Below are 19,661 nucleotides of genomic sequence, written 5' to 3'. Positions count from 1 at the left end.
TCACAACACAAGCCTCGCGGGCTCCTCCTCGAGAATAATCTTGACCCTCTCCAAAAACACCTTGGCACGCTTCTCATCGCCCCGAGGCACGGTCAAGCTGAAGAGGTTACCATCGGACGAGATGCTTCCGGCGGCAGCGACGCGCTTGGGTGCAGGGGCAGAAGCCTTCTTGGGAGCGGCGAGGAGGTCGATGATATCACCGCCCCGTCTGGGCGAGGCGCGGGGAGGGGCGCTGGCGAGGAAGGACGGCTCGGGGAGCGCGGAGATCTGGGGCAGGTAGTATCCCCTCGTGCCGTGGGGCGCGAGCTTGTCGAGGCCGAGGACCTGGTTGAAGAGCTCGTCGGCGGTGGGCTTGCGGGCCGAGGGGGGCAGGTCGTCGTTGGCGACCTCGGCGGCGCGCGCGACGAAGGTGGAGACGGGCATGAAGACGCCCAGGGTCGACTGGATGCGCTTCTGGGCCTCGAGGACCTTGGCCAGGGACACGGGGAGGGCGATCTCGGTCTCGACGGGGGCGGCGGGGGCAGCAGGAGCGGCGGCGGCGGCCTTCTTCGGGGCCTCGGCCGCCTTCTTCGGCGCGACCTTGATGTTGCTGAGGTCGAGGTGGGACATCTTGACGGCGCGGTCCATGATCTTGCTGGGGGTCTCGGCGTTGATGGAGCCCAGGTAGGCGAGGACGTCGCCCTTGAGGAGACGGCCGCCGGGGCCCGTGGGCTCGATGCGGCTGACGACGTCCTTGTCGAGGCCGTGCTCGTTGACGAGGTGCTGGACGGAGGGGTAGAGGGGGTATCGCTGCTCGCGGGGGGCGCCGCCCTTTGCGTTGGAACCGGCCTGGGCCTGGGGGGCCTCGCGGCGTTCGGGGGTGTCGCTCTTGGGGGCCTCCTTGTTCTCGGCGGGCTTGGGGGCGGAGGAGGAAGAGGCTTTCTTGTCGTCGGCGGGGATCTCGAGGGAGGAGAGGTCGTCGCCGGGCTCGGCGATGACGGCGATGCGGGTGCCGACCTCGACGGCCTTGGCGCCGTCGCCGGTGGTGATCTTGAACATGACGCCGTCGTCCTGGGCCTCGACGTCCATGGTGGCCTTGTCGGTCTCGATCTCGAGGAGGACATCGCCGGCGGAGAAGGACTCGCCCTCCTTGACCTTCCAGCTGGCGATGTTACCCTCCGTCATGGTCGGGGAGAGGGCGGGCATGGAGAAGTTCTGGGCGGCGAGGCATCGTGCTGAGCTTCGGAAGCCTGTTCGAGAGAGAGGAGGGCACGTCAGCTTCCAGGGCTTTTTCTTTTCTGTTGGCGATTGGGAGCTGTTGCGATGCAGCAGCTGGTCATCGGAGATCGGAGGGGGATAGCTCAGCTGTACGGACCTCTGGTCTCTGCGGGTACTCTCCGGCCAACCACCCTCGCCGAGAGACGACACGCCGTCGCAAGGGAAGCCATCTCGAAATTGGAAAACCTTCAACCGACCGGAACGAAAGGCTGAGCGGGATGCGTTGCTCAATTGGCAGGCTCGAACTCGTGCGGGAGGGAGGTTGTTGATTTGCGTGGGCGGTTCGGAGAAAGAAGGGATGTAAAGTGGGTTGAGATACAGCCTCTCGAGAACGTCTTCGCGGCGGCGCTGGATACTACCCCCCCGGTCTTGGGAATCTTTTTCTCAAAAATTGTCGAGACACCACCAAATTGGAGCTTTGGCGTGAGCTAACGCACCCACCTTGTTGGGATTTCCCGCCGGCGAGGGAATTGTAAAGTCGCGGCGCACGGGCCATGACCCTGCCGGCGCCCGCTCACTTGTTGGCTTCCATTGGCCGGACCGTTGGATTTTGACGGGACGAAAGAGGTACGTACCTAGGTACCTGCGCGGTTTTGGTGTCCCGACTTTCGGGAATAAGTGACGGGGGTATTCTGTACCGGCCGCCAATAACAACGACATCCGCCGGCTTTATCTTGAACAATCTTTAGTTTGTGAACACATTGAATAAACTGAGGTAGAAGCGACCATGACTCGGAATTGCAGTTACATCTGAACTTCTTACAGCAATAGCGTGAACGATCGCCCCGTCAAAGCCGGCCGTCACGTCTCCATCCGGCCCCGGGCGAACCCTCAACGGCGCCGTATCGTTGCGCCGGGCTCCGAAGGGAAAAAACCCCTGCCGCAGATTGGACGGTCGCATTTTCGATGTGGGTCTTTTGCAGAGCTCGGACCTGGGCCCAAGTCTCCACTGAATTTTTCGAGATAGCTTCACATCACCTCCCAAATGGTCTGACGACGTCGAAAGCCAATTGAGCTCCGAACCACGGCGGTTCTCTTCCCGAAGTCACCTCCGGCTGTTGTATCTAGTCTACAGACGACATAGGCCATCATGGCTGCCTCCTCTAGAGGCATCGGCCTCATGCGCCTCACCTCCAGAACCGCCCCCCTCGCGGCGCGACCCCTCCAACAACGCCTCTTCACAACCTGCAACCCCCTCCTCAAATCCTCCAAACCCGCCCCGAAGAAGACGACCCTCCCACCGAAGAAACCAACAAAGACACCGTCCCTCCTCAAGTCCGCGCTCAACTCCACGAAACCGAAACCCGCCATCAAGACAACATCAACACCACCACCACCACCAACGACACCAACGACACCAATCCCCCCCTCCCTGACAACCAACCCGGCCGCCATCCCCGTGATCCGGACCCTCCTCCACAACAAGACGCCGACGCTGCTCTACGAGTCCGGCTCGCACCTCTGGATGAAGATCTCGACCTGGGGCGCGGCCGCCATGTTCTGGGGCTACGGCCTCGTCAACTACGGCATCTTCCGCGACTTCGTCGCCGACCGCACCGAGCAGCTCGGCCCCTGGGTCTCGTACGCCTTCGTCGCCGCCTGCGTCGCCTGCACCGGCTTCGGCTCCTACTTCTTCCGCGCCTCCCACAACATCGTCCGCAGCATCCACGCCGTGCCCACCGCCCACCTCGCCCGCGCCGGCGCGCTGCCGCGGGGCGTCGACCCGAGGACCACGCCGCTGCTGCTCGAGATCCGCGTGAAGAAGCTCCTCCCCGGCCCGGCCAAGAAGATCTTCGTGCGGCCCGAGGAGGTGAGGATCCCGTTCGCCGTGTACCAGCCGGCGAGCCCGTTCCGGAGCGCGGAGCAGATCTCGAGCGCGGCGGAGAGGAAGAGGCGGGAGGAGTGGGAGTACGACAAGAAGCACATGATGACGGTGCCGATACGGCACGCGGGGAGGGGGTTGAAGGAGGCCTGGTTCGGGGTGCAGAGGGCGCTGACGAAGAGCGGGTTCATGAAGATGGAGGCGGGCGGGGAGAAGTTGAAGCTGGATGTCGCTTCGTGCTGGGCGCTGGACGAGGGGAGGGCTTTGGATCGGCTGGTTGATGTGATGAAGAGGTGAGGCGGAGGCGGCTCACGTACGTCTGTAGGATATTGTGTCGACAGTGTATCAACATCACAGATCTCGAGAGGAGTTGGGCATGGGGAGAAGGCATGTCAATGGCGTTATACTCAAGGAAGTGCAATTAGTCAAAGGAGAAGACATCGTCAGGACAGGAGAAGCTTTAGAACCCGTGAATGAATATCAAAAGACGAGAACACGGACTTGGGTCACAGAGACATGTTGCCCAACGGCATGGAAACTTCCACGTTCCGATATGTCGACGGCGCAACCTCCAACAGACGACTCTGATAGACAGCAGATTCACCAGACAACACTGCATCCTTCCGTCCAGAGCCCGCAAGCACTACACAAACTCGACCCTCCTCGTCCCAACGACATCGTCAGTCACCGTCGCAACATATCGATGGCTCACCTTCCAGCAGACAACTCTGATAGACCCTCCCGTCCAGAGCCTGCAAGCACCACTCATCCTCAACCCTCCTCGTCCCAACGACACCGCCATCATAGACCTCTTCTGACACGTCGAACTGCTATCTGCCTTGGCCGTACACTTCCACGTCCCGTCACAAAGCCGTCATGATCACATCCCACATCCATCAGCCCCTCCATCGCCCAACACCACATCACCCACAGCACAATCCAAGGCGCGGCGGTGGGAACATACGAAGAGGGGTCAGAAGGCAAGCCATACACACACATCGATCGCCGATAGAGCCCCTGATCGCCTCCCCTCCGCGTCCCTGATCATCGGCGGGCAGACCCAATTATGGCATCACCACGCCCTCCGTCTCCCCGACACCGTCTGGAGGGACCGCATGTACCGTTGACATACATGCACGGAGTCGATTCCGACGGCGGCGGCGGCGGGGGTATGGGACACAATATCCGCGGGGCTGAACTATAGCACTGTGAGAAAGACGTGTGATACGTGTACGTGTACGGAACAGCACGACGACAGGCCCATTAGAAAAAGAAGAATCTTCACTGGCGCGAATCGGGCGGGACACTACGGGATCGGATCGTGAATCGAATGTCGGGGTTGGGATGTGGCTTGTGTGGTCTGCGTTGCTGTGGTGGTTGGAATGGGTGAGGAAAAAAAAAGTTGGTTGCTAGCTGTCCAGTCCCACTTGGGTAGGTGGGATGGATGGTAGAGAGAGAGAAAAAAACGGTTGCTGGCGATCTGTGGCGGTCAGTCAGCCTCACGGATATATCCAAACTCGCAGAACGAGGCTATCCCTGCCTGTCAAAGCCACGTCGAACTCTGGATCAACAAAAAACATGGCAACCAGGGGGGCTGGCTAGCTGAAGAAATGCAGGAGTCCGGCGAGCCCGCCGACGCCGGTGTCGAGCGTTCGTCTCTTACCCAGAGGATTGTCGATCGCCTCGTCTTGGGTTGCAGTGCGGGGTGGTGAGCTTCAGTTGAAGCCATTCCCAAGGTCACCGACCGCAACAGGTGCGAATTGCCATGTGAGCCGGCGAGTTCGCCTGTTGAGCGGTGTGATGTGAGCGGTTTCTCGTCAAGAAGGATTGGACGTCCTCGAAGGAGCCCGCCTCCGCAGTCCAGACGGGGTGATGGACTACGCAGTAGACGAGGCTTGGATTGCCGCCATCTTCGGGGTCTTCCATCACCCCGCCATGGAATGTTCCAACAATGCCGTCATCAGGGAACGTCCTCGACTGGGTTTGTCCTGTCCAGCAGTGTGAGCGATAATGCGGTCTCTCGCCGACGGGGGGACCCACCGAATTGAGTGGAACGACCAACGGCGCCATGTCATTATCGTCTGGTATCGCAGGGCGGGCGTCTGCTGCGTCTGCTGGTGGCAGACCGGAGCCGGTCGAGTACGTAAGGCGAAAGAAAGGTCAAGGGGACGTGCAGACGAGGACTCGATCTCGTTCTCCACCTCCGAGATCGCGGCTCCGGGCGCCGGCATGAGGCGAGGGAGGCAGAGCCGTTAAGTGCCTGATTTTGAGTGACTGCATGTTGCCTCTTCCGGTCATGAAGCAGGAGGATTCGAAGGCACGAGGGCACGGGGCGGGCGAGGGCGTGTGTTGCACGGCAGAGGAAAGAGGCTCGCGCAAATATGCGGTTTGCATTTGCGGTGTGGAAAATTGCGAGACGTGTGTGGACGACGATACCCTCGGGTGCCTTGCCTTGCCTTGCCTCGCCTTACCTGTGCGTATGTGTAGTGTAATGGGCTCAGCCTGGAATTGTGGTGCATGAGGCGATAGATGACTTCCCCGCGATGCCCTCATCACAGCATGACGCCCGTCATGCCTGGTGGTGTCGAGGTCAGATCATCGGCTGCTGATATTCATACGATGCCCGCAAAAGAAACAAAACACAGCAGCGACTGTTGACGTGCGAAAGCGGAGATGGGACGGTGGTACATGGCGCGAGACAAGGTCCGGGGTCTGACAGGACGCTTATGTGGTGCAGAGTTCCGAGATGAGAGAGTGTGGGGGTGCCCTTTCCGTCCGCTTAGGAAGAGGAGGAGGTAGAGGAGGAAGAGGCGCGAGGGCGCTGCCGAGTCGAATAAGAAACTTGGAATGTTCATTTCATTGTCCATGTGCCGCTGCTCGAATGAGAGACGGCATCTCAGGTGAGGACAGCGAGGAGGAGAAGAAGCAAGCCAGCGGAGCGTCCACGTCCCTGGTTACTCGGCACTTGCACCGAGAGAACCCACGCCAGCAGTCCCGGATTCGAGTAGAGTAGATGCATGAGGTCTCCCGCAAAGGTTAAGCCCGTGGACTTGGGCTTCCTTCGCGAAGGTGGATAGAAGATTGCCAAAACGAAGAGGGCGTCTATTTGCGGCATACGTATGCCGTCGTCCAAGGCTCCAAAGGCGTGGTGAAGGCGGGAATGGCGTTTGGTTGGTTCGCAGCCAACAACGGTGGTCACGGTCATGGCTAAAAAGATGCAATTCCCCACGAGATCGAGGGGCACATCCCAAGGGTCCATTCGAGATGGCCCCTCCTTTTTTCCTTCGCTCGTCATGAGCCGATACCTTAGCAGCACGGACCACATGCCTGCGCTCGCTCCGAATCCCTGTCTGAACCGCTAGAACGACTTGGGAATAGCGTCACTCAGTACGAGTGGAACGAGGCCCGTTAACCCTGTCCGTCCTTGTCCTATTGTGGCCTGCGGTCTTGCTTGCATGAGACGTCGTGGTGTGTGTGCCAGTCTGCAGGAAGGAGAAAAAAAAAAGAAGAATTTTGCGAACGGAGCGGTGAGCGAGCAATAGGCGTATCGCCTCCCAACCCCTGGCGAGCGGCGAACCTGTGAGACGAACACGCTGGGAGTTTGGCATTCCTCGCTTCCAAGAGAGCGGCTGCATGCTCAAATCATGTGGCCAACACCCAGTAAGTAATATGTTTGTGTCGGCGAACACTCGGCAGAGGCAAAGCGGTGATCTTCAGGGTTCGAGAAGCCTTGTTTGCTGCATCCCGCGAGAATCCGAACCTTGCGCGAGTAGCGCCTTGTCAATCAAGATATGTACGGAAACCGCGTCCGGATTCGTCTTATCGAGCGACTGGGGTTTCGTATGTCGAGGGTGGGATGGGACGGGAGGTTATTCGGATGCTGGATATTCTTTGCGCCGAGCGACCGACCGGCCGACCGGCCGACCGACTGACCGACAACGTCCCTGCATCCCAAGCTCCTGGTTTGATATCCAACGTCAGCTCCAACGGAAGCCGTCACTCCCGTAGGTGACAGTAGCGAATAGCAGAGATGCAGTAGTCCACAGCTGGCTCGACCGGTGCAGATATGACAGATTGCTAAGAGCCAGTCCTGAGCACGGCGTGGCTGTTGGCGTGCGTATTCGTTCGTACGCCAGTGGGCGTTTTGGCGGTTCAACCAAAACGATGCGCTAGCCGCCAACGAGACGGGAATCCCATCTCCCACAAAGTCGACAAGTGAGAATTCCCCAGGTGTGCGATGTTCGGTCAGGTATGGATGGACCCTTGATCAGTCCTGATCCGGCGAGAGATCGACGGATGTTCGGCAGTCACCGCTCGACGGTGAGAGAGCAAGCATTGAACAGACGATTCACGGTTCAAACGTGAATCGCACATTCGGCCGATCTTCTCTCGGTCGGCGAGTCAGCGGTTCCCCCCTCCAGCCTCGCATGCCCGGCTTTTCATTGGGTGGGCAGCAGGCCGTTACACGGATTGAGAGCCATGGATGATGGATGATGGATGGCCACATGCGCCGCAGGCCGCTGCTCCGTGGTGGGTGCTTGGCAGTCGGAACCCAGTCCAAGACATTTCGGAGGCCGTGGTTGGGCCCGCCGTCGTCGAACTGCCATGTCGTCTTTCCTCTTTCCAGCATTCTGTACGTTCTGTACCACGTCCTCAATCCGGGCAAGGCAGTCGTCCGCATTCCCCTCGAGGTCTGGCCGCGGAGCAGAGGTGCAGAACAATGTCTGAAATGTCAAATGATTCTTCTGTTTTGACGTGCAGGTCAGGCCCAGGCCGCCTGGCGTCCGGTCTGGCCCTTGTTTCACTGATGGACGACGGGGTTTGGAGAGTGGTCGAATGAGGAAACGGTGTCTGGCAACCCGCACCATCCATCACGACTTTTAGGTCCGGAGATGGGCTGTACTTCAGCACCACCTGCATGCCCACCGCCTCCTGGCGACGAGCCATCCCTGAGACGAGCCTCAAGTGCCTGATGATCGCTTCTCTCGTGCCTGGGTCAGCGCGAGATATCGGGACTGACTCGCCCGTCAGCGATGGCACCTTATTTTCTTGTTCGTCCAACGTCAGGTCAGGGCAGGTTTAATCAAGCAATCGTTCGTTCGTTTCGTGGCGGCGGAAAGGGGCGACGAACCGACTCAACCATCGACGATGTCGCAGAACCACACATGACGACTGTTCTGGTTTCTCACCAGTTCCCGCGCGGGGCATGGCGCTGAGGCTGACCGGTCCCAACGACAGCCAGCTCGAAAATCAAAAGGTCAGCGTAGCAACCACTACGCGAGACATTGTATTCGCATTATTCTCGCCGTCTCGCGTCGAAAGCAGAAGAAATCCCGAGTCTAGACAGTCCAAACAGAGAAGCGGTGAGGGTTGAATCCCGCGATGTGTGAAGGCGCAAAAATGGTACTGTTGCAGATGTGGTGAGGTTTCGTTGCGCATGGCGGCATATCCCCTCTCGAGGTATTGCCAAAGGAGGGGCGCAGCGCGGCATCGATCGTAGGGCAGACGATACGGCGGCTGGCGGTGTTGAATGGTTATTCGTCGCCGGCCAACCCATTCAAGATGCGGGTTTGATGGTGGTGTACCAGTAGAGCAGCTGCCAGGTCTGGCATGTATCGTCTACCTCCGAAGAGACACACAGCCTTTTGGCTCGAGCACACACACTCTCTCTCTCTTCGCTGCAACCACCCGTGAGATGTTCGGCCGTGCACTCCGCCGGCTGACCGACACTATTGCGACACGGTCTGGCTCCAAAAGTCTCGGAGTCGGTCCCCGCATGATTTTCCTCCCCGTCACCCTCCCAGGGCTGTCGCGAATCTGCACATGTAGCTATTCGCAGATGACGGGAGCGAGTCGAGCGAGGCGACGAGCAGTTGGGGAAACAGCTCAGAATCCACAATGATGAAATGCCGAGCCGATGCGGTTATGTAGGAAGAGCAGGGCGGCAGAGTCCCCCCCTGTTCTCGCGCCCGCCCTGGGCTGCTGAATGATGGAGACAACGAGCGAGCGAGACGACGGGCCTTGTCCTGTGATGATGAAGGGATGCATGAGGCGGGCATGGGAAAGCGAGGAAAAAAAACCTTCGGAGGGGCCCGGCGAATGGAGGCCCGAAAAACGTGGGGAGACGACGACGAGGATGAGGACGACGACGACGACAGAGTGCATGAGAGGTCGCGGGGCACGATGATATTTCCCACGCGCGACAGCCACAGTTGGTCCATTTTCCCACGGGGACGGCGGCGTGATTTGTTGCGGTTGCGACAAGAGATGTGATCTCGACCAATTAGGACCGCATGACGATCCTCCTGCTGCTGCTGCTGTTGCTTGCCGTGGAAAGGCGACGGTTGCAAGACTCCAAAACTCCACGCCAAAAAGATGAAGAAAGGTGTGGCCCAAATGGTAGGGAATGCCTCGATATGGCCGTCAAGGTGGGGTGGAAGGAGGGACCACCACGAAGGCGGGGCACACACACACACAATTGAGGTGGTGGATGGATGAGGGATGAGGGGGGGAACTGTGAAGACTGGAGGGTCGCGACAGGGATTGACGGAAAGGGTTGGAGGCAGGATGACATGCCATGGCAGCGACGAAAGGAGGCTGTTGCGCCTTGGGACACTGGATCCCCAATCAAGAGGCATCGCGGTCTCGAGCATGTGGAGTTATGACATAATTGTGCCCATTCCCGCCCAGGATTTCACCCCCAAAAAAACCTTAGGTCAGTTGTATGCAGTCCACGGATATCCTCCGTGTCGTGACGGTCTTCTGCAGGTTCGTTCGCCATTGGATCTTTTCTCTCTCTCACTTCTGCTGCGCGTGTCTCTGCTACCTTGTGTGACGGGGGAGTCGATTGCTGCGACGAAGAACGCTGCATGTGATGCAGGGAGGTGGAGGACGAAGCAAGGGAGGATAGTGTTAAAAAAGCAGGATACAGAAAGCTGCGGCGGCACTTGAAGAATGAGGGTCCTCCATTTCTGATGTGTGTGAGAGAGAGAGGGAGGTGACGATGTGCACATGGGTCGCGAGAGACGAATTACACGCCGCGTCCGCGTGTCAATCCGCACGGAGGGCGGAGCAAAGCCAGAAAGAAGATCGCCGGGGCGGAAACCAGCGGGACGCACGACGGGACTTTCGTGGACGGGGGAGGAGGGACGAGCGAGGTGAAGATCGCATCTCCAGCTCCATTTCTCGGCGAGTCGGCGCGCCGCTCGGAGGAGAAAGCAGGGTAGCAGGAGGAGGAGGAGCTGAAATACTAACAGAGAAACGTGCAAGGAAGTCGACAAAATTGGGTAATCAAGATGAGGATCGTAGACGACGGCGTCGGGGACCGTTGGCGCACTTGTCATGTCGTCGGGGTGTCGTTCTGGGAATAGCAGCTTTTTCATTCGGGTCCGAAACAAAAACGGCACTTGCGGAGGCGAACGGGAAGGAGATGGATGGATGTCGTGGAGAGAGTTTGTGGTTATTTTAGTTTTCAATCTAAACCAAAAGGTTTGGAGGCGCAAGATACCTTCAGAGATAGAGTGGCATGGCGTTGGTCGGACATGTTTGGCTCAATGAATGCAAGGCAGAGAAAGAGTTTAAGCAACATGTTTCTCTTCCCCAGGTTTTTCATTTTCAATTTTCAGCCCCAAAGTGGCATTTCTAAAAACGTAGTGGCAAACATTCAATCTATCAATCTCCCGTGGAAACGGGAAGGGGGAAGCGGGTAGATGAATCTGGCGTCGCAACGGTGCGTCTATCTGGATCCCACCGTCTATTTCCGTGGCCTTGCCGTTTTGTTTGAATTGCGGCTGGCCCTCCCATCTATGTATCTGCGCTTCTGGTTCATATATATGTGATGTGTGATTGTCGCGGAGAAAAAAAGAAGAAGGATGGACGCCGGAATGATTGCTTGTGCTTGTAACAGACTGAGCGAATGGCCAATATCAGACCCCAAAAAATCAATAGCAGCCGTTGGGTATGGAGAAGGGATTGGCAGAAGAAAGCAAGGCGCAACGTTGAAGGCAGACGATACTCATAGTGTGTCCATGTCGAATTGGCTTTGTAAAAGATACTTGGCGATAGTGGACGATAGCGGACGACATGGCTACACTGCCCATGCTTCTTCCAGCGACGCTAAAACTGACGAGCAACGCGCACGGACGGGAGCACCAGAGCCAGCCAGAGCCAGTGAGGTTCTCACGCTGCTTCAGGCTTCAGGCTTCAGGGCCCTTCCCCCCAATCCTCAATCGCAGCCAAGCCACCAGCTGCCAGGCGCTTCAGTCTCCAGTCTCCAGTCTCCAGTCTCTCTTGGTGCTGGCTGGCGTTGACGAGCTTTCTCCAAGGAGGCCCTGGAAAGAGTTGAGGTGACCCTCAATCGCCCAGGGTCGCCCAGGGTCAGGACACCGACCAGGGCCGGGGTTCTCTTAGCGTCGGACATGGGATGACGGTGCTGGGGCCTCGAGTGGACAGACAGGCGAAACAGGCGATGAAAAGACGAAATTGATCTCTCCGCCACGCTCCAATCTCTCCAATGTCTCTCGGGTTGCACCGTGACAATCCATGCCGGCATCTTGGTCCATGATCCATCACCGCGCTGCAATTTTACTTGCACCGATGCTTTGCTTTTGCAGACTGCGCTATTGATGATCCGTCGCCGGCATTCGATATTTGACCGGGACGCGCCAATACGGACTTCAGACCATGACCAGCCTGGGGGACCTACTATGGTATTCACCAAGCCATTGGCCCTCAACCTAATGCCGCACATATCCGCAACGCACCTCATGTACGAAGTACAGCCGCAGGCAGAGTGCTTCCTCATCCATCGCGCTGGGCCCCGGGGCGCGGCTGATTGGTCCTGCCGCTGTTCGTCGTGAGTTGTCGTCGCGTCGGATGACGATGAGGAGCAGCCTCATGAGGAGCAACATGCACCCGACGACTTGGGATGGCATCATGCTGCATCGGTTCGCATTGCCAACGTGGAGCCCCCAGGTGTCCGACAACATGGCGTAATCAGACTATTCGCAACGGGCAACGGCATTACGGTAATGTCCTGCGCATGACGACTCGACGGTGGCCGCTGGAATGCGTTATCAACGGCCCGTGGACTCTGCGGGCTTGGCTCTTCCCTCTTCCCCACGCCCTTGACCATTTCCCCGGGGCCGGCTGGCTTCGAGACTGAGTACTGAGTTGCCGGGCTGCGCTATGTACGGAGTACCACGCAGTAGTAGATGGCAGAAAAGCCTTCGGACGACCCGTCTCCCGCGGAGAATAAGCACCAGACTGATGGACGCAGCAACGGGCAACCCGTCAACAAAAACAACGACTGCCATGTGTAAACAAAAGAAAATGGCAGCGGTTGGACTCGCTCGGGACACCCTTGATGCTAGCTCGCATGAACAAAATGGGGTGGAAATGCACACCAGACCAGCCGGACCCGACGCCGAACGAGTCGGGGCAACGAATTGGCTTTTGCTCGCTTCTGCTCATGTTGATGCCGATGCTCGACTTGTTATCTGCCAGTGGACTGTGTGTGACCCGGCCTTCCCAATGCGCTGGATCCGGATGGGGTCGCGATGATGTGATTGTCTCGTGTGTGAGGAATGAAGGCCGGCGCCCCCAGAGCATCCATCCGGACTGTTGCTTGTTCTTGTTGTTTTGACGAATTCCAGAGGCATGGGCGAGGGGAAATGAGACTCCCGTCGGCGTCGGCTGATAGGCGGCGGCGGAAACGAGAGCACACGACAATTTGATATTGATATCGATATCGAGACACCGAATCTGACCTGACAGCCAGTGTTGTATTTTGACTTGCCTGCCTCTTTTTTTTCCCGCCGTTGCTGCTCGTCGCTTGTCACACCTTTGGAGCCAAGCGCAAGCCCCATCCGCAAGCCAGGGTCGCTGGTCGGTCGACCCTTCCTCGCACCCCCCCCGAAATCTCGGCGACAAACGGGCGAGGGTCTTGAAGGGTTGGAGGTACAGAGTACCCAGGACTTTGCTCATGTTGCGCACCTCCCGGCTATTGTTCAGTGACCACACAGGTTGACGGTCGACCACCACATCGACTTTGTCAGTGAGATAGCGCGCAGCGAACAATCGTTCATGTTCGCAAGCGTTCCATTCCTCCTGATGGCGCCGGCCGTGTCATCTGACGATCGACCGCGCCCGCAACGCAGCGCACACCCAATGGAACTGTCGTCGCCCAGCTACCGCTCGCGCAACACGGTGGCTGTTTTGACTGTTTTGATGTGTGCTGCCACACGGAGAATTACTTAGCAACAGTCAAAAAAGGAAAGGAAGGGTAGAAAAAAACAGGAGGTAGGGGCTCGTCGACGATCCGGCCGTGCGCCGGAGTGGTGGACGGATTAGACGCTTATGTAGCTCTCTGTCTGGAGCCCGTCATATCGATTATCTGGAATACGATAACGCGTCGTCAAACACACGTGCATCTCATCTTATGTTTCTGGGTGTTTTCGGGCATGGTATGTGGGAAATAGGGGACAAGAGAGGAGCCGGCGGACGGGGGGCGGGTTCGGGGCGTGGAGATGGTGCGGCATCATGACCGAGTCGAGACAGTGGGCTCTTGTCGAGTCGTCGGCACACGATGGTCGGGGGCAGTCGGGAGGCCGGGGGATGGAATACGGGGCAGGAGAGACGAGATTGAGAGACAAGAGGCGGATGGGGATGAACAATAGGACAGGCCATGGATGAGAGAGGATGAGACCGGGGGCGCAGAATCATCAATCCAAGTCAAAAAACCAAAAACCAAAAGTCAAAAATCAAAAATCAAAAATCAAACGAAATACAACAGAAAGTGTGGCGCCGCCGCATGCTGCGGTTGCGATGCACGTCTAAAAGGTGCAAGTCAAACAGAGGTGCAGGAGTCGCAGTCGCACTTGCACTTGCAGCAGGAGTCGAAATGAGATGAATGGATGAATGACTGGAATGGCGACAGAGACAAACAGAAACAGAAACAGCCGGAAGATGCAAGAGAGAGCACATGCAGACCTCATACCGCAGACCGCAGACTGCAGACTGCAGCATGTCTCTGCGATCAATTATTGGCTGAGACCCCGGGGGGTTGAGACTTTTGGGGAAGGAAGGACAGAAACTCACGATGCTCGCTCCTGCCTCCTGCTGCTGCGATGCGCCTGCCGCATTCTGTCATATCCTTCCTGCCTGTTTCTGTCAGTGAAGTGTCGTCTCTTGCTCTTTCCATCTCACCTCAACCAACAACCAACAGCAGGGTTTAAAAAAAATAAAAAAAAAAAAAAAATAAAAAAAAAAAAAAAGACGATGGTGCATTCGAAATGGAAAGGGCCCATCTCGCATATTCTGTGAATGTACCCGGTACTTTCAACGTCTCCAACAGACGGGAGAGCACACTTCCTCTGTTCGCTCAGCTCAGGTCTGTTATCAGCGACCGACCCGCCGGCTAGGTAGAAGCAGGGGTGTCCCTAGCTGCTAATCGCGGTGCGTCTGGTCTGGTCTGTCTCTCTCGTGCGAGTTCGAGTTCCTTCAACCGATTTTCGAGTGACCGCGAGTGTTGGCGGCTGGTTTCTCTTGCTCTCGCTGCAGCCGCTGGCGAAAACTCCTTGGCGCTCTTAATGGAAGGATACAGGGTCGACTAAAGCATGATGCCTGCTCGCACTTTCAGGGTCGGTGCTGGGGGTATGCCAGTCAGCTTCGACAGGGTCAGGGTGCCCTTGAACTGTGAATGTGAATGTGAAGCCTGTCTCTTCCTGTGGGTTCTGGAGTGGGCGACGGCACTCTTCTCCATCGTACGGATATCGTCCATCATCCAAAGTCGGTATCCCATATCCAGCCAGGATGTTTGGTGCAGGGTCTGGTCACCCGTCATGGAAGGCTGGCTGCTGGCCTCTTTCTCTGCTGCAGGGTGTGGATACCTTGGTATCCGTACGCAACACTTCAGCATCCATCCATCTGTACCATACGTAGTAGTACGCGGCAGCAAAAGATGGGAAGAGAAGAGAGAGGAAGAACCCCGAGAGGTGAGGTGTGGGTGTGGATGTGAATGATGCCCGGGTGTGGTGTTGGTGTGGGTGGGTGGCCTGGCGCTGCCTTCCATTTGGCTGGCCGGTAACCATGTGTGCGCACCGTCCACTAAGGTACCCAGTCCCCCCGTCCACCATCCATGGACGAGGTGTGCTTGCCCTGGGTGCTTGGGTGCTGCTGGGTGGTGCGTGGGTAGAGCGGTACTCTCTCGTCTCCCCCCCCAGTACCATAGTACACCTCCCTCCTGCTTTTTTTTTCCCTTCCCAGCAGTAGAGAAGAGGCAGGTTGGCGACCATTTGTTATTATTAAACCCGGACCCCGTCCGACCACCCCCCTCGATCTAAGAAAGACCCTTTCCCTTCACACTCCTTTCTCTGTGTCGTGCAGAGTTGTTGTCGAAGAGGAGTTTGGAAATAGCTTCCTCGATCCTCGACTCCTTCGAAAAAAAACCTCCTCCTTCCTCCCAGAGCCTCCTCTCACCCTTATCGTCCCGACTCGACTCGTCCTTCGCTGCGACGACGACGACCATCGACACCGATATCGATATCTCACAATCTCCTCCGCTCGACCCAGCACCAGGACATCGAGTCCCGCGAGATAGAGAACCACTGTTCGCTGTGTTGCTTCTCTCCATCACAACACCAAAGGGTGAGTCTTCTCTCTGTTCAGCATGGTTTGCCTTTTTTGCCTTGCCTGCTTTACGTTCAGAAACAAGAGGGAAACAGATCAAAACCAGCACCACGGTCCCGTCACAACTGCCTTTCTTGCCTTTTGCCCAGCATTTCGCCTCGCACCCGTGACTCCTGCATTCCCCCGTTGCCTGCTTATCTCGATGCCTTCTTCTCGAGGGACGAGGTGAACATTCGCCTCTGCACATTTGCGCGCCCCTGTCTGTCATGTATACACGTCTGCCTGTGCTGTTTGCCTGTATTGTCTATCACTACTCACCAGCATCGGCTCCCCCGTGTTTTCTCACCTCGACACACCTCACATTCCCCGCCCTCACCCTCGGCCTCTTGTCCTCCCCTCTGGATTCCTGCGTTGTGAGACGAACGGGCCCTGCAGCATCTGCAACGGGATACTTCACTCGTGGCCCCTCTCACGAGTCTCCTCTGTCATCCCGACTGTGCTGCCCGGCGAAGTGTCGCAACGGCGCCTCCCTCATCCATTAGAAACCCCGTTGCAGATATCCCAGCAGTCACAGTCACCTCACTTAACGCCCAGCCACGCAGCAGCAATATCAGCATACTAACCCTCGTTCCACTAGTCTGCCGTAGAACCGGTCATACCAACGAACTCCCGTCGTCCGACTCCGCAGTAAAATCTGGTACAAGAGTCGAAAGATATCTCCTTGGACCCATATCAGGCGCCGATATCCGCCGTTCCCTCCTTTCTGAACCAGATACCCTATACCCTGTTACCTCGGCTGCCCCTGATGCGTCCTTAAACATGGATTCCGAAGACGGGGAGTTGTTCATCAAGGTATGTTTGTCATTCTTTCGCCTTATCGCCGCTCTCCGCGTCGCGCCGCCGGCTCTATGTACGGGTTTGCTCACGATATCTCTGCAGCAACTGGCCAGCTTCGTGCGCACGCACGAAAAGGCTCTTGCCAACGCCTTACAATTTCGAAGACAGACTGCCCGCCATGGCCCCTCTCACAGCGTCAGCTCTCTGCCGACGCCGCAGTCTCCGGTCGTTCCCGAGCGCCCATCGACGTCGGCCTCCACCTCGAGCGGTCTCGCGTCCGCTCTATCGCTCGGCTCTCTGAGCTTCACTTCGCACAATGTCAAGTCGGCAAAGCTGGCCTTGACGCCTCACCACTTGTTTTACCTACTCTCCCGATTCGAAGAACTCGCCATCCCCGTTGGCCCTATGAAGATTCGTCTCGAGAACCTCCACGACAGCTCTACATCTGCCAACTACGTTTCATTCCTTAGCAATACCCAACGTTCCAAGAGCCGCGGCTCCGATGTTGGCTCGATACACTCCGTATCTAGTGTCCGGAGCGTCATGTCCGGCATGTCGGCCCTGTGGCAAAGCTTCGGTATCGGGGCCAGTATTTCTGCCGCCAGAACTGAGCGGCAGAAGGCTGCCATCCAGGCCGACCTGAAATACCTATACTCCGCCTTTACCAAGATCCCGTGTCTGCGTCTCGCCCCCGATTGGCGCGCCCGCCTGATTCGCGGCTACGAGGAGTTCCCATTCGACTCCGCCGTTCCGCTTTACGTATTCAAGAACGTGCAAGCCCTCGAGGTTAACAGCATCGATTTTAGACAGTTCTTTGGCTGGGACAAGATGGCCGAGCAGTTGAGATCTCTCACCCTGAAGCGTGCCGGCGTCGAGGACCCCGCAGATATCCTGATCGATATCGTACTCGACGACATGGACAAGAGGCGTAGGAGAAGTGCGAAGCAACAGTCATCGCCAACCACCCCATGGCCTGCCAGTTCAAGCCCTCGGAGGAGTCCGGCTCTCCCGCATGCCGAGCTTCACAAGGCTACATCCGCACCGGGCTCACCAGAGCCACGCAGCTCCATTGGTGACCTCGGTATCGGTTCCCTCAGCATGCATGACCACGCCGTGTACGACGAAAGCAGGAGACCTTCCATCGCCCGCGCAGATACTTTCGAGGCCATGTCGCCTCCCAAGGGCAGGCCTCGTAGCAACTCTCCCACTCGTCCCGCCAGCTCCCGCAACCCGTCTCACATGAGAGGTGGCCCCAAGGTTCGCCGCTCTGGCTCTGGCAGCTCAAACTCTAGCCTGTCGGATTCGTGGCACCACAGCCGCAGTGGAAGCTCTTCCAACCTCCTGAACATGGGCATTCTGCCTGCGTCCAAATGGCGATTCCTCAAGCACCTCAGTCTTGCGGACAACTCAATGACCTCTATCCCCGCTGCCAGCTTAGCGCCGCTCGCAAACACTCTTCACTCGCTGGACTTGTCGTCAAATCTGTTCACCCAGATCCCCGATAGTCTAGCTACCCTTACCGCCCTCCGCGCACTTAACCTCTCGCATTGCATGATTGATGGGCTCCACTCCCTGACGCGCAATCCACTCCCGGCTATCTCAGCTCTCAACCTCCGGGCCAACCGGCTGCAGTCAATCGCCGGTGTCGAGAAGTTGTACCCTCTTGAGCGGCTGGACCTCAGGGACAACCGCTTGTCGGACCCCTTGGAACTTGCTAGACTCACCGGCATTCCCGACATTCGGGAAATCTGGGTCGAAGGCAACCCCTTCACCCGGACACACAAGGACTACCGCATCACCATCTTCAACCTCTTCCGTAAGATGCCGGGGTACACGGAGGACATTATCATTGACAACTCCGGTCCCTCGTACTCGGAAAGGAGATACCTGGTCGAGCGTACTCCGATTCCTGCCGCTGTCCCGGTCGTCAAGCCGCCTCCTGCCGACATCCCCGCCGTGGACGTCAGCAAGCCTGCCATCATCTACGATCTCCCCAAGGAGGCGTCCGTCCTCCGCAAGGAGCGACCCGTTCCCAAGGCGGTCACGAGCGAGGTAAATACCAGCTCTACCCGCCGTCGCAAGACACCGAAGAGGAGGATAGTGGACCTTTCCACTGCCGACTCGAACGCCAAGGTCGTCCCGCCAGTTGTTGCCCCAGCTCCTGCGACGGATATCGAGGTCCTCGCCGCAGACGCCACCGCTACGGCGGCTGGGTCTGATGGCAACTATCGAATCTCTCAAGCTCCCGAAGTTCCTCAGCTACCCTCTGCGGTACTATCCGATAGCCGCAAAGCCACTTCCCAACCCGAGGTACCTCGGATTGATACCAGCGTTGTGCCTGAGCTTCCTCCCATCTATACCACCCGCGACGCTCCGCAGGACTCCCAAGACTGGGATGTCAGCGGAGAGATGTATCGTCGGAAGATCGAGGCGTTGCGGGACAAGGTTGGAAACGGCTACCTCAGTGTCCTGAGTGAGGAGGGCTGGGATCCCACTCGCCCGCCGACATACACCGTACCCGATTTCAGCCCAGCCTCGACCGTACGGCCTAGCCCTACAACACCCCGTACCACCACACACCACCCCCCGGCCATTCACAGTGGTCGTACCCTTGGTTAAAAAAAGTCCCTCTTCCATGATACCCTTCATGATACCCCACCCCCCTCTTGAGGTTCCCTTCTACTTTGGGCTGCATTCTCGAATTCTCGTTCTGGCGCATTGCATGTGGCATTGCAACGAGCATGGACTTGTCCACCCATTGTCTTATTTCTCGTCGTTTTACTGAGCATGTTAGAGCATAGCGTACAAGGCGTTCCGGTCTGGCAGGTTGTCCACTGAGTTTCTTCTTTTCTTGTCGCATATTTTCCTTGTCACAGATTGCACCGCCTGAGGTGGTAGAAGGCCACGGTAGATCTTGTCGCTTCCCGTCAATCTGGTTTCTCGGCGCGACCTCTTGAACGAGGTCCCTGCCCTGGGCTCATAGGGATGGGACGGAATACAAAAAGCGAGTGACTTTGGCGTGCAGGCTTTCTTCAAGACATCTCCCCATTTTTTTCTGGCACGCGTCTTCTTCCTGCGTGGACTTCCGGTATTGGCGTTGGCGGCTTCGTTGATCTCG

The 19,661-nt window shown here is 57.6% G+C and overlaps 3 protein-coding genes across 3 annotated transcripts; 2 read left to right on the top strand and 1 right to left on the bottom strand.

Annotated features, from left to right (window-relative positions):
- CkaCkLH20_08390 (biotin-requiring enzyme) lies at nucleotides 1-1,185 on the bottom strand (the record flags this gene model as incomplete). Its single annotated transcript, XM_038891105.1, has 1 exon — nucleotides 1-1,185. The coding sequence occupies one exon, from the start codon at nucleotides 1,183-1,185 to the stop codon at nucleotides 1-3; it is 1,185 nt and encodes a 394-aa protein (XP_038743479.1).
- Nucleotides 1,186-2,347: 1,162 nt separating this feature from the next.
- Nucleotides 2,348-3,376, top strand: CkaCkLH20_08389 (uncharacterized protein; the record flags this gene model as incomplete). Its single annotated transcript, XM_038891104.1, has 1 exon — nucleotides 2,348-3,376. One exon carries the CDS (start codon nucleotides 2,348-2,350, stop codon nucleotides 3,374-3,376), a length of 1,029 nt encoding a protein of 342 aa, XP_038743478.1.
- Nucleotides 3,377-16,525: 13,149 nt separating this feature from the next.
- CkaCkLH20_08388 (uncharacterized protein) lies at nucleotides 16,526-19,162 on the top strand (the record flags this gene model as incomplete). The annotated part of the gene is made up of 1 exon (XM_038891103.1): nucleotides 16,526-19,162. One exon carries the CDS (start codon nucleotides 16,526-16,528, stop codon nucleotides 19,160-19,162), a length of 2,637 nt encoding a protein of 878 aa, XP_038743477.1.
- Nucleotides 19,163-19,661: the final 499 nt, after the last annotated feature.

Source organism: Colletotrichum karsti, assembly GCF_011947395.1.
Source record: "Colletotrichum karsti strain CkLH20 chromosome Unknown Scaffold28, whole genome shotgun sequence".
Classification (NCBI taxonomy): domain Eukaryota; kingdom Fungi; phylum Ascomycota; class Sordariomycetes; order Glomerellales; family Glomerellaceae; genus Colletotrichum; species Colletotrichum karsti.
This window is presented reverse-complemented; position numbering and strand designations above follow the sequence as displayed.